This window comes from Pseudorasbora parva, chromosome 3, assembly GCF_024679245.1.
Source record: "Pseudorasbora parva isolate DD20220531a chromosome 3, ASM2467924v1, whole genome shotgun sequence".
NCBI classification, from domain to species: domain Eukaryota; kingdom Metazoa; phylum Chordata; class Actinopteri; order Cypriniformes; family Gobionidae; genus Pseudorasbora; species Pseudorasbora parva.
In genome coordinates, this window is record NC_090174.1 from 42,885,088 (window position 1) to 42,900,389 (window position 15,302).

At 39.8% G+C, this 15,302-nt stretch overlaps 1 protein-coding gene and 1 long non-coding RNA gene across 16 annotated transcripts in view; one reads left to right on the plus strand and one right to left on the minus strand.

Moving 5' to 3' along the window:
* arvcfb (ARVCF delta catenin family member b) overlaps positions 1–15,302 on the plus strand; it is a 280,305-nt gene that overhangs the window by 132,841 nt on the left and 132,162 nt on the right. Inside the window, exon 1 of one of the 15 annotated variants that reach the window (XM_067438981.1) lies at positions 8,386–8,913. The exons of the other annotated variants lie outside the window; for them this stretch is intronic. Coding sequence (XP_067295082.1) covers positions 8,893–8,913 — 21 coding nt within the window. The 5' untranslated portion in view covers positions 8,386–8,892. Of the gene's footprint in view, positions 1–8,385; positions 8,914–15,302 lie in introns of those variants that run through there. 15 annotated transcript variants of the gene reach the window in all.
* Positions 1–15,302, minus strand: part of LOC137071204 (uncharacterized) — a 186,880-nt gene that overhangs the window by 3,751 nt on the left and 167,827 nt on the right. The window lies entirely within an intron of this gene.

Below are 15,302 nucleotides of genomic sequence, written 5' to 3' on the forward strand. Positions count from 1 at the left end.
CCACAACGCAAAATCACCCGCATTTGGCTGGTGGCGGGTGCTAATTTCCATCCCTGTAATAAATTCCTCGTGACGAACCTATGATAAGCAGCCCACGCACGTCGCTCTGTTTTATGTCGGATGGAATCGCCAAAATATCTCCAAACCACGGGAGTTAAGCAAACTAACGTTAACTTGTCAACGATATCTGTGTCCTCCGAGCTGGTTGTGAGCGCGGACTTTTCTTCACTATTGCTCATTTTTCTCGCTCCCCTTCACTCCGATCCTCCAAGCCTGTCAGCCACAGACTGTAAACAACAGCGCGTGCAGCACCCAGAAGCCCGGTCTGCAATACGCATGCGCAGCATTACGCATAACGCGTAAGCATTAAATCGAGAATTTATCGAACATTATATCATGATAATTATCGTTATCGTTTTATCGACCAGCCCTACTTTGAGGGTTCAAAAGAAATAGCTCCAACCCATGTTCTGTGCGCAAATTGAACAAAGAAAAAAGTCTGAACTTTAAAGGAGACTTATAGTTGTGATAGTGTCTCAGTCTTCATTACACTACATAATAGTAATACTAATAGTTATAATATTATATAACAGAAATAGCCATGTATTGTAATACAAATGCACTGAAAAATAAAGGAAACTTTCATAATTAGTATTGTGACCATTTCTATTAGTGCTGGGGAAAAATGAATCATGATTAATAAATAAAAGTTTGTGTTTACATAATATACATGTGTGTGTGTACTGTGTATAATTATTATGCATATATACATACACACACATGTGTGTATATATTTAAGAAATAAATATATCCCTTTTTTAAGAATGACTTCAATGCCGTTCTTTGTTCTTTTCTCAGAGAAAAGCTTAACTCCAAGTCGTCCAGAGTCGTGGTAGCACGCAAGCGCAACTCTGCCGTCATTATGTTAAGCCCCGCACACCAACTATATACTATACTATATGTTTACAGCTCAGAAGTGTATTGAGACTTTCTAGATGATACTACAGATTAGATTTGCTGCTGCTATAGGGTGCGTCTAGATTTCGGCTACATCTCATTACAAATCTATTACAATGCGGTATTTGTCATAACCCTAACCCTATGCAGATGTGAAAATAATGCCTAACTGGTGTCTGCTTCGTTCCCAAATGTACGCTAAACTCAGCACCTGCACGGATGGAGTTGTTCACTGCATTCATTTACTATGAACTGAGGCGCAAACGAAGTGCGCACTTCTCCTTATGCAGCGCAAACAGACAGTCTTTTGCAATTTGATTAGGAAACAAAGCCTTATTGCGCTTTCGATTTAAGTTAGTTTGACAGCAATGCCGCAAAACACAACATTAAAGAACTTTTATGTTATGTAGCCTGACATGGTCATACTCAATTCTAGTCAGAATATAAGTTTGAAACTGCTTCATTGGGCTGTGATTATGGGGGTCGTAATTTCAACCAAACCAGGAAAGACTTTAATTGGATAGACCTACAACCAATCAGAGCAGCGAAACGACGCATTGTCAAAATGTCAACAGAGTTCAACTGCACTGTTGCTAAATCCGCGTTTTTTACGCGGGTTGTTTTCTATGTCTGCGGGTTTAAGCGACTATTATGTGATAGACCCATGAGTGCGAATTTTAGCAGGCAACCTTGCCAAAATAACACACATTTTGCCCCCCAAACGCCATTTTTCCCCCGGAGAACCCCTCGAGAAGCTATTGTTTAGGGCTAGTAGTTGGCGGGTTTTGTTGTAAAAGGCTGGAGTACACGATCTTTGCCCGTGTTGTAAAAAAATAAAATAATTTAATGATTTAATGATACACAGAGTACTTACCCAACATGATCATCATTTCTGAGAGAAATTGTGAAGGTGAATGCATATACAAACAAGCTCTCCATTTAGAATTTGAACAAATATAATCCAAGCCCCTTTCATGATGTGCATGATTACGTTACTGTTGATCATCTGTCTGTCGTCGTCTAAAGCCCGCCCTGATGATTTCATTGGTCCGAACAGTTTCTGTTCGGGGATAATTACTCCTCTATGGAGCAAGGCCAGACCGAACTGCCCGAACCTAAAAATTGTGTGGGCGGGGCTAAGTTCGGCTGGCATCCAGGCTAGTTATTATGAAAAGTATGAAAATATATTTCTGGGCCGCCAATGAATGGGAAACACTGAAATGTATTTTTGGCGGTCAGTGTTGACCTAAATACTATTAGTAGTCTACTAGTTGTCTATATTGTGAACTATTTAACTGACTCGTCAGCTAATGAATGTGGTTGAAGGGCTCCTGATTATATCGTGTTCTTAACCGTACCAGCAGGATTGACTTTGGAGCAACTTAAAGGACCAACTGCTGCTCACTCAGTGGATCCTGAACTCGTGTGTTTAAAATAAGAATATATTGCTTTATGAGACCCTTGAGTCACTCCAGGAATGTGACCCCTTTACTTGGCATGTTCATATATAACCAAACAAGTATGTGTGCTTGACCCTCTTATTGGGAGCCTAAATTGAAACCACTTGAAGTGTGTAAAATGCACTCTGACTTAAAAGAGTTTTTTGGAGCCTTCAAGATACTGACTTTCAATGGTAGTTGCCTTGAAGTGGTTTAGCATCACAGTTTAATAATGTATGTGCCACACATTTGTTGATAAATAACGATTGAGGATATAGCTGATGATTACTTGCACGTTTCTACAAAGATGGGTTGATTGGTATTATTTTTTAACTTTCTCTTAAAGAAATCAAATTGTCATCACCCTGTGTGGCAGGTAACACAATATAAGATCAGCTAAATGTTATTGTTTTATTGTCCTGTGGTTTTCCCCTTATATAATATGTAATATTTTTGTCTGGTCTCTGCTGGCTTTATTGACTTTGTGTGTGTGGATAGACTCGTTTGTGCTCTTCATATTTATCCAGAGATTGGTGTGTCTGGACTGTCATTCGCTTACCTTATTACCAGGGCCCTAGTCTATTTACACGTTGTGTCATAACAAGACTGTATGCGAGCAGAGGACTGTATAATGAGCTTCGAGTAAGTGAACATTTGGAGAGCAGCTACAGAATGAGAATGTTAGACACAGTAGGACAGCTCAGACTAAATGCTGAAGTGTAGAGCTGATATTTAATGTTCTGATGGTAGCTTGTAAAATATAGTCACCACAAAATGAAATATATGTGTAGTTAAAGGAATAGATAACCCCAACATTTTGTCATTTACTTGCTCTCATGTTGCTCGAAACCTGTATGCCATTTATTCTCAAGCTCCAGGATAAGTGGTAAATAGGATGTGGCCGGCATACTCCCAAGTATAAGTCAAACGACAGCTTTGTGTGAGGAACAAGCCACATTTAAGCTGTTATTGACTGACAGTCTTGAACTTGAGAGCCAAGTCAGATTCATGAACTATTCACACCAGTTGTGCAATAGATCAATTGATTCATTGAAAAGATCTGACTCAACAGATTGATTCTTCATGTGTCTGACATCTGCGCTTGTAATATTATGAAGACACAATATGCAGATTATTAATAAATATTTTGGATTGGATTCATAAAACATGGAATTTGGCGCATGAGTCATATTTCAAATTTTTTGTTATTCATATGGTGCTTTTTGCCATTTAGAAGTTTAAACAACTCCTATCCTCATTCACTTGCATTATATTGAATGGCCAGGATATTAGGAAAAATTATTTCATGTTCCACAGAAGAAGAAAAAAAGAGAGAAACAGCACAGGTAAATAATGATTGATTTTTATATTTTTGGTGTATGGCTATAGGCGGTATATCAATTTTATATCTATATATATCAATATATATCAGTTGAGGGCTGCAACAACAACTTTTAAATAACAATATCCTGACCAGATACTGTTGTCAGTGATGTAAGTATTTGAAATTAACATGATTTCTTAATGTCTCGTGACATATCAGGGCCATTTTATGATTAATTGAAATACATTTCTTACATACAGTGCCTTTAAATTGACTATATTATTATTATTATTTTTCCATTGAGTTTAATATCAACATTGTTTGTAGGACATCATTGGGACATCATGAAATATATATTTTTTTAATAAATACATATTTTCTTAGTAGTACGTAGTACAGTATATCGCTAGCCTGACAAGCCAGACCCACATCAAGATGTTTGGTCTGGAAACTCACCATTGACAGGGCTCAATCCGAGGGCCGGGATAAACGGTTGTCTTTCAAACTCCCTATGCAAACTCCCTAACTCCCGGAGTGCATGCAATTGTATAGCGCTGCAACCAACTAGAGCAACAAAGGTAAAGCAGAGCTCGTAGGCAGAAATAACTTTCACCGTATCTGGTCGGCAAAACTCAGAACACATCTTCCCTTCTTAAGAATGACTTCAGTGCTGTTCTTTTCTTTCAGAGAAAAGCTTAACTTAAAGCTTAAAGTCTTCCAGAGTCACGCTCAAAGCTGAATCGACCGCCGTTCGCCAGCTTCTGTGTTTACTAGGAGCACGCAAACGCAACTTGGCCGTCATTATGTTAAGCCCCGCCCACCGACTATATACACGATGTGATTTGGCCTGACCAGAGTTTGGCGTTTACAGCTCAGAAGTGTATTGAGAGTTGCTAGACGACACTTACGGCAGATTAAATTTGCTGCCGCTAGGGTGCGTCTACATTTCTAGGCTAGTACAGGGCTCTACGCTAACTTTTTTCTTGAGGAGCACTTGTGCTCCTAATTAAAAAAAATTAGGAGCACAGTCAAAAATTTAGGAGCACATTCTAATCCATCAAACACATTCCAATTATAACTTTCCCATTACAGGACGATATTTGTCCTTTAATGTCCAGGGTCATTTTTACCAGTATAAGAGCAATGTTTTCTAATCTTATTAAATTTATGCATCATCTGTCAATTTCTTAAATTCAACATAATTCTGACATAATATTATCATTAACTTCTGAGAGTACAACACACACACACACACACACACACACACACACACACACACACAAACACACACACACACACACACACACACACACACACTTAGATTTTTGTACGAGATCAGTATCACACATGCAATCATGCCAATACTCGGAGCTATAGCAAGCCGTAACTTTTGTTTTGGCCCTCTGGCGCTTCATCAACAGAACCGCATGCGTCTCGCGGAAGAACATTGCAGCCAGATCTACTTCTCTCTGTTTGTGGTGAGTCACGCAGATATTGTGCTAATCCGCAGCGGGAATAATTTATTTTGTGTGTAACGTTACAGTGATTCAGAATAAGACAAAAACCCGGTTTGCAAAAAATCTTCATGATATACTCGCTCATTATATACATTTAGTATTTTTTTAAACAGCATGTGTGATAAAGATTAACTCAAGGGCTTTTTAAATGTATTATTAATACATTATTGTTTGATGGCATTTATGCCCCAAGCATCCGCTAATTTCTGGGCTTGTTTATGATAATCCAAACGTGGTATTTCCAGTTAATTTTGATTTGGCTGATAAACAGCGCGAAGCGTCTGGTAAAGTGCGCATGGCTGCGTCGTCAGACTCGTCACACATGTTTCACTTCAATCGTTGTAAACAATCGTTGTTTGAAGTGTAGTCCGTCTCACACGTTTTTGCACTTCTTCTGCTGACTGAAGGCATAAAAAGCAGTTGATTGCAGTAGGAAACATACCCTAACAGTTTCTCAGTGTTGATTCAGTCAGTGTTGTAGTTTTTATTCCGATTGTACACATCCATTCATGAGAATCGATCGGGTCACTCGCACCGGTGCGCCTAAATATTTTTTCACAGTCGCACGCAGTAATTTTTAGGCGTAAATGCGCCCAAAATGGGCGTTATGTAGAGCCCTGTAGTATATTGCAATTTAAACCAAAAAAAAAAAAAAAAGATATGATTTTTTTGCCATATTGCCCAACTCTATTTTGGTGAAACGATTCCTTGAGTGCTATACATTTAATGCTCCTTATTTCCTTTATATTTCTGATTTCTTCATGTTCTCTCTCAGGATCTCATTTACCAGGTCTATGTTGTTGATCAGCATCTCTGTGATGGAGAAGCCCAAGACTCACATTTTTGTATTTGATCATGCATATCAAGAGAAACAACATTGTATGTGTATTTCCCAGTCTACAGTCCCACTTTTCCCCCCTCAAATCGTAATCAGTGCTCATTTACAGAGGTTATGCATTTAAAATGCGATCTTTGCTGAGTCGCCACCTTTGAAAACTTCTAATGATGAAATTCATTACATTCCAAATTTGAGAGTGCTGCAAACCTAAGTAAACATCATACATCCTCTGGAGCAAAAGCCTTTTCAAATATTCAGTGCTCATAAATATATTTATGAGAGTAGAACAGTCATGTACATTGCATATCTTACTTATTCTTTCTTGTTCTTTTCATTACGTTTAGTTTTCTCTTTTTGTCTTTCTCTCCGCAGTAGTCCACGTTAACCTTTCCTGGCGTCTGTTCCATTGCACAACCTCCTCAGGCCTGAATCCACTAAAACGCTCTGATTACTTTCAGTTTATTTATTTATCAACACTTTTTTCTGTTGACATGTTTATATGGTTCAGCGACCACAGGGTGTTCTGCAGTCTGTTTGGTGTCAGACTCTGTAGTAGAAAAAGGAGCGAATTCATTCAGGCCGACTGCAAACAGATTCAGGCTGTTACTGCTAGATAAGACATGATGCTCTTCAATGTGGGGGTGTGTTTGTGATGAATTTGAGAAGATCTTGTTTTTAAGTGAAAGAGCGTGAGTTGCATTTACAATACTTCGGTGGAATATCTTCAGCTTTGACACTTTATTGATGCGTTTTACCTTGCATTGTCTTGAATTGCTCTCAAATATGGACTTTCTGGTCAAAAAGTTAGGCGTGCAGGTTTGTAAATACACTATAAAAATATTGTTGGTTTAATTTTAAAAAGTAAGTAACCTGGTTGCCTTAAAATGTTAAGTTTATTGAAATTAAAAATTTGAGTTGATACAATGAAAGAAAGTGGTTTAATAAATTGTAACTCAATATTATTGTATCTGACCCACATAAAAAAATGTGATAAATCATGAAAATAGCACTTTTTGGCATGTTTCACTGCGTCATCAGAAATAAAACACACACAATTACCCAATATGCTTACAAAATCTTTTAATATTATTTGAATAAAGGTTATCGATTCTCAAAAATGTTCATTATATTAACTCAGATTTTTAATTTCAATGAACTCACAATTTTAAGGCAACCAGGGAACTGGTAACTGGTTTTCACTATAAAAAAATTACAGTGTATATTAGCTGTATAGTTTCTTAGTGTATATTAACTTTGTGTTAGGGGAGGTGTATGCAGGTGTAACATGATTCTTCAGATATCATTATGATATGCTGATTTGCTGCTAAAGAAACCTTTCTCATTATTAGTTGTGCTGCATAATATTTTTGTAATCTTTGATGCATAGAAAGTTCAGATGTTGAAATAGAAGTTTCAATATGTAACAGTGTAAAAGTCTCTTCTGTCACAGATCCTTGCTAAATAAAAAAAGTTATTATTTTTTTTAATAAAAAAAGTACCGACCCCCAACTTTGAAATATTTTGAAATTAATCAATTGTTCATGCACTATTTAATTTGAACCCCAGTGTAGGTTAGTGAAGTATGCATAAAGTTGATTCTAACTCCACAAGTGTACCAATATACAACCATTAAAAAAAAGCTGTCCCACATCCGCCTCACACCCTAAAATGAGTTTGACACCCTGGGTGTAAAGTACCCATCCCTGGACTCTCCCTCTGTCCGGCTTTGTGCTAAAGCCATTCATAGATTTGGATTAAAATTCTTTCTCACTATCAGTCACTGAATGCTGTCTGAAATCATTCTGCAACCTCTTTCCCTTCTCATATTTAGCAAGCTGGAAGGACAAAAGGACAAAAGCTGACAGAGAAAGAACAAGGAGAGAGAGAGAGAGAGAGAGAGAGAGAGAGAGAGAGAGAGAGAGAGAGAGAGAGAGAGAGCATGGTTAAAAAAAAAGATGAGGAAAATAAGAAAGTTTTGTGAAGCGTTGCCCCCCTCTCAGGGCTCATGCTCTTTTGGCATGAGGGCTAGGTGGAGTCTTTTCTCTCTCTCTCTCTCTCTCTCTCTCTCTCGCTCTCTCTCGCTCTCTCGCTCTCTTTCCACTCCAGCTGCGTCTGTCTGTCAGCCCCCTCCCCCTCCAATCCGTCTGACCCTTGTCTGCATAGATGCTTGGTGAGGAGAGGGAGAGAACGAGAGTACAAAACTCTACGCTGTGAACAGGGCAACTGCCTTCTGGGAAGATTCTATTCACACAAACGCGCAGACACGCCCACCTTACCCTGTCCTCTACGCCCGTCCACCCCCCTCTCTCTTAGTCTGCCCCAGAGGGTTTTGTTCCTGCTCTGGGTAACTTTTTTCCCCCCTTCCACTTCTCCGTGTGTGAGCTGTTTTGTTTTGGTTCTCTTCAGCTGGATTCCTGAATTTATTGAAGGATCCTAAAGCATCTCTCCTCATTTTGAAATCATTATTCGCCCCAGCGTTTGCAGCATCCTTGCTCACCGACAGTGGAGGCGGGTTTCTTCTGTCCATGAGAGGATTACGAGCATGTGTTAGAAAGAGCGTGTGTGTGAGAAGGAGAGAGAGAGAGGGAGAGAGAGAGAGGGGGGAACACGCAAGAAGACGAGTGAGACGGAGTATATTCGCGCATGTGACCGTGGGGAAAGGATGGCTCTGTGGCTCTGAGCTGCCTCGGCTCTCACAGGACGTACTCGCATAATAAGGAAAGAAAGACTGACTGACTGACAGACAAAGTCCACTCACAAGAGAATATTGTTCTCGTTGCGTTTCTCCCAGAGGCTTAACCAAACAGGATTTCCGTGATGCCGGCTGAAGTGAAGCAGGTCAGTTAAGGGGATTCACCCGCTCTCATCCTTCTTTCTCTTCTGTTTGCTTTTGTCTCCTTGAGCGTGTTTGTTTTTTTAAAATAGCTTATGTACATTACCTTCCGTTTTTCTGCTGTTTAATGGTCATGCTTTTTGTTGTTCTGGATGTGAAGTTTTTTTCTAATCTCGCTTTGCTATATAATATCAACACGTCGTATCTTGAATACTGTTGTTGACACATGCAACAAACTGTCAACATTCAGTATGTGTATTCTGTATTCGCCTTTAATTCGGATTAAGTTGTATGCAAAGAAGTATGCCTGTCAGTAAACAGTCCTGTAATGTCAAGATGTAGGAATTAAGCTGAGGTAAACAGGAGGATTCCTACAGGATCTAAAAGAGAGAAAATAGTCAGATAGACGTTGGACAAAGTTCATAAAAAGAAGCTAGGATAGAAGATTTAGTGGTTTGCTTCCTCTGGTCCCTCCCTTCCTCCCCAGCACTGGACTCATCAGAGGTCACCAACTATTTGTTTTCTTTGTTTTGGAGCTACCACATTGCCTGGCAAAGCCGTAAGGAGATTAAAGGAATGTGCTTTTTATCGGCATGCAGGGATTTTCTAAAGACGTGTTCCCAAAAGAGTGCTGTGTCATCCCATACCGTTAAAATGTGTCAGGTTAGACAGTTAGGACACGTAAATAACAAAGAGGGACAGGCTTTGAAAGAAACAAGCAGTCTTTGTGCTCATTTGTGTTGTGAGCTAATGAATATTTTGGAAGACGTTCTTACGACCTTCCGTTTGGCACTGTTAATCTGTTCACGGCTGTCTCGTGGATGATTGCCGTAAGATAGCTGGCACAGGAGAGGCAGCTGTATTTTTCGAAAATTCTAAACAAAACAACTTCCGAAGGCGCCAAATTTGTAGTGTCTGCGTCTGTGAACCCCTACCTCCACAGGACGGACATTCCTGCCATTCTTTGGGGTGCGCAGCACGCTGTATCTAACCTTTGCTAACCTCAGAGCATTCCTTAAGACTAGCACCTGCTTCGGTAAGGTCAGACGTGTCACACAAGGGCATGGAGATCAAGGAGCTCTGCTTTCTGCTGGAGTGTCTGACATGGCCGATGTTGTTGTCTGTCATCTTGGTTGCTGGATAAAGCCTGTAAGTGTGAAGAGATAAGTTCACTAAATAGTTACGGCACCTTTTTTGCTTTTAGTTTTCGAGCTCAAATGCTCGTCTTATTTAGAAACCATTCACAACCACAGATTGACCACTTGGCTCAATACACAATTTTGAGAGCTGCAAGAATGTCGGCGTTGTCATATTTTAACATTTTGAATCATTGTTGTGGATTTCCGATATATTAGAAACCCTGTTTATGTCAGAAGAAATGTTGCATGCACAAAGTCTACAGCGACCATTAACTTCAGGCTTTTTCTGAGCTTGAGCTGTGTTTTAATTTTTCTATTAATATTATTATAATATGTGAACAGATTTTTTTTTTTTTCAGACTGTAAAAACTTTTACTTTGATTGTCATACTAAACACACACACTTCTGTTGATTTGCCATGTGTGAGCAATGGATGTTTCACCCTTGATTGTTTTTCATTAGGACAGTATTTTAATCTAAATACATATTGCATGACACACATATTAACAGTCCCGCACAGTTTGCAACAAATTATTGAGACAGAATGTTCACTGCGCGCGGTTGCTATGTCAACATACCTACATATAGCACATAGCGCAAAACAGAAAATGTCTAATAATGTCTATATAATGTCACATTTTGTATTTTTGTCCTTACAATGAATGTCATTGGGGTTCAGTTGTGTTTTATACCCCATCGGCTTTCATTATTCAAAATATCTTACTTTTTTTTTGAGAGACTGTTTTGAGAGAAGTTATTTGTGGCCAAGTCTTATTTTTGTGCTCTATACTGACTATTTTTTGCATGTACTTTTTTACATTCCCTTCAGGCCAGCAGCTCAAAGCTTGTGGAGGTCCTTCATCTTTGACTCAAGATGCAATTCATCTTGAGTGTGAAACCTGAATCTCTATAAATTAAATGGATTCATTTTAACATGTGTTACAGACACAAGACCATGAGTAGGAACTGCCTGCAATGTCTTTCCCAAAACCAACATGCATTGCGGCCATGTTACAGTGACTCCCAATCCAACGGAGCTTACCGTCCTCAACCCTCAATTACCGTTGGGTGAATCAGCCTGCCCGAGTCTGAGTTAAATATAAACGCCTGATACTTAAGCGAAGGGAGGCAGTGCCATTACTGCAAAAGAGATTTAGCCTAATCAAAACTGAACCAGCCATCTCTAGACAGAAAAATAATTTCAGTTTCAAAAAACCATTTACATTTCATCTAGGCTGAGTCTATTGACTTCAACCGCAATTGTACGGTGTTTGCTTATCCCTGGTGAGTACTTATTTTAAGTTTTGCTGCTATTTCCAGAAGTCATTTGACTCTTTTATGGGAAACAAAAATGGGTTTTCAGACTTTAGTGAACTGTTTTAACCTCTATTAGCTCTGTGGTTCTTTCTATTCCTCTTCATTCACCTTCCTGTCAGGCCTCTCTTTTGTGAAGCCTTGGGCATTCACTGTACCATGGCATGGACCTGTATTTGAAGACATTTAGAGCAGAAGAAGCTGATTGTGACTGTGAGTGGTGCGGTAAATGCCATTGACCCAAAAGAGCTCTGGTAATTGTGCTGGTGCTCATCCAGACTGTCAGGTTTGTAGTGCAGGGGTGGAGCAGGAGAGCATGGTGAAGAGGCTCCAGATGTCTCTGCAACTGTGCTGCCCAAATCAGGCCATTTCAGAATCTCTGGCATGACAGAACAACGATGTGCTCCACCTCTCGAGGCGGAGTGGGTGCCAGTGTTTTGGATGAGGTGATGCTTTAAGATAACAGCCGGACCCTAACCACTCATCTCATTGGAGTATCTGATGCCAAACGGGCGGTTGATTTTGGATTAGCAGCTTAAGCCACACTTGTGGTGGTTCATGGGTACCTGTGTAATGCTGGACGTGCCGTGCAAGCTTGGCATGCTATTAGGACGTCCATCACATTGCGCTGTCCAGTAACCCATTTGGCATGCTGACTGCCTGCCCGATATAGACCTGCCTGCGTTTTCTCATGCAATGCAGAGCAGCACCAGCTGACCCTTCCATAACACCCCTGTCAAACTGCCTCTGCTTCTTAGCTGCCGACTCAGTCTTATTCAGTCAGACACCCTCTCAGATGGATGTCTGTCCTCACACTCAGTAAGCAAACAGAGAAGATTGTGTTAATGAGCTGCAAATTTGTTAGCATGAAGTGCTTAGCCCCTATACACCTCTATGGGCCTATAATATTATTATATATTCATTATTTTATCTTTCATAAGGGTGTTGTACAATTGTGTATTCTCTGTTAGACCAAAGAATTGTATTGTTCAAATCATAGGGTAAAGAAGTTATGAATTACGCCGACAGATTCGTATCTGAAAAGATGGTGACAAAATTTGAAAAAAATCTCTGTTGGAGATTAGATTCATCCAGTAAATTATATTTTATAAGAACAGTAACATTTCCCTATCTTTTATATATTTTGTATTAAATGTATATGTATTATTAGTATGTACTGTGCAGACCTAGTAGTAAAGTTTTATAAATATTGTAAACGTTATTCATTTAATCATTTTTGGCACACAATGTCTACATTTCCATTTAACATTATTTAGTAGTATATTTGCCAGTAAAAAGTCCGTCTGGTATAAATCAGATTTTTTTTTTTTCCCATGTGCTTATTTTTCAACTTTGGGGGTTGATTATCTTACCATCCTGTATAATTAACCACTAAGCCATATCATCACAATCATTTCTAAATGTTTTCCAGCTAGCTTTTTCTCTGCTAAACCATCGCATGGGAGCCCAGCCCTCTCCGTCACACACAGGGAAACCATCATGCCTTTCCCATGCCTGTTTACTCAGCCCCAGTGTCCTGTTTGTTTGCTAATGTTTCTTTTTTTTAGCTTGTTAGGTGGACCATCCTCCTGTCTGTTTGTATGGGCGCTTGCGGAAAAAAAAATGTTTACATTGGAATGATAGCCCCACAACAATCCTGTCAGTAAACATAGAGGGCAGAATGGGAGACAGGGAGACGCTCAAGAACCGGAGACTGTGTGTGTGTGCTTTCCTGGAGGACAACAGGTGACGACACAGGATTAGCGAGGAATAGCCCTAGACTGCCCGTTTGTTACCTTGGGTTCTCCAATATCCAGCTCTAGCGAATCCTCCTATCTCGGCACCGAGCGAACGATTGGTAAAGAAATGATCATGATTGTTTGTGTTCATGTAACAAAGAGAATAAGACTTGGATGTGTGGGCAAGGTCAAAGAGTGCATATACGGGTAAATGTGCATGTGCAAAGCAGTTTTTGTGTATGTTTTTCTTTTTTTCGAATAACCGCTGCAATTGGCTGATGGCCAACCAGTGAGGCCATAGGAAAGAGGGAAAGGTGCATATGTGACACTTTTGTAGGGTCTGCCATGGCAACAGAACTGGATGAAGAGCCCTCTGCCCCTCGATCTCATGATTAATGACACTGGCCTGCTGGATGCTGGCGGACAGCATTGTACCACTGTGTGTTTGCTTTTGTTTCATTAGTTCACTGAGAGAACGGCAGTTTTTTCGGCCCGTCAACTGAAATACGCACACGCATTATACAGTTCAGCTTGGCTTGGATGGTCATGGCAGCTCTGGAGAGAGCGGGAGAAGAATTATCCACTGGGGAAAGTGATAGTGACGTTGACGCTGGAATAGTTTTTTGTGTTTTCAGCTGTGTAGAAATATTTTTACAGCAAGACCGCTGTTCAGAAAAGATATGCTGTATGTAAACAGCTTACTGAATGTGCTTTCCTGAGAAATCCTCTCATACACACTGAAGCTGTTGTAACGGCCTGGGATTGATAGACTAACTGTGCTTGGTGTCCTTTAGGAGACATTATCCTGCTGTTGGCCGCAAGGATCGATTAAGAGCTTCAATGCAAGTTCAGTGCTCCCCCTCTCCCCCCTTACTTTTCCATTACTTCCTATAGTTCACACTTGTCCTTGTTAAAGTCTTCAGGCTACTTTGATGGTTATGTATAGACTGTTTTGCACCCCCGATAAGGTAAGAGGCCCCGAGGGAGGAGGTCACGTCCCTTAAACTCCGCCTCTGTCCTCCTTCATCATAGCATCTGCAGTATTGTGCTTTACTTTCTGGTCTGTTACATTTGCAGCTTTCTTGAAGAGGTTTTTATGTAACAGTGCTATCAAATGGAAAGGTCGGGTTTGAGCGAAGCACTTGGTAAAGATCTTTTCTCATGTATTGTTCCAGGACCGGCTTCAGCCTTGCTCAGTTCAGTTCTTTTTTTTATGACAAATGAAACGGCGAAGATGGTCTCTGCTCAGTGAAAAAGTGGCTTGCTGGTTCTCCATCGTGCCATCTGTCTGTGATGGTCCTGAGGGATTAATGATGTCTTCTGACAGCTCTTTAGCGTGTGCTAGTCGCCATGTACAGACATGCCAGATTAGCACTAACAGTTTGGGGAGGGGTGGCCATTTCCTGGATGTTTTTGTTTGTTCTGGAGTCTCATGCGCTACAACAGCTTATCAGGATGAGTTTAGATTCATTCAAAATGTTTACTGTTCATTTGCATTCTCGTTAGCGGCTCATTTAGAGAAAGAAAAATACTTGATTTTGATTTTTGATTTATGTATGTTATTCATTTTAAGTAGTTAATTTATTTTAGTTTGGTTAAATGCTTTTTCATTATATATTATAGTAATTATATTACATTACATATGTAGTTTAGGTATATTTAGGTTTGTGAAAGTTAATTTGTCATTAGATAATTATGCTGACAGATTTACTAAATTTTGTGTATGAAACCTGAATATAAAAGGGAAAACTTCATCAGACTTCATGGATCATAGTGATTTATTGCATTGTTAAACAGTCCTTCTCAATTCACTCCAGAGAGTTTCAGAGAAGTTTTTTCTACAATTCACAGAAACAATAGAGCACACGGGTTTAACAATAGTGCAGTCCAGATTGGCAGGGGGACGCTGTCATATGCTGTTAGCTGCATTTGCTCAGTATTGTTACTCATGTCATCCACTTCTGCTGGTAGATGTATGAACTGTTTGTTCTCACTGGGGTTCTGAAGGAACAATAGTGCAAGGCACAGCGCTGACGCAAGGTTGTTTAATGAACCTCAACTAGATACGCACCTCTGAACGATGTTGCCGGGGCTAACTGCCGTTTTCTTATTTATTCGTTCAGCAGGCCTTTTCATTAGCCTTTTCATTACTGTTGCTCATTGTTAGTCTAAATATTAAACTTGATCTTGGGTTGTGCTTTG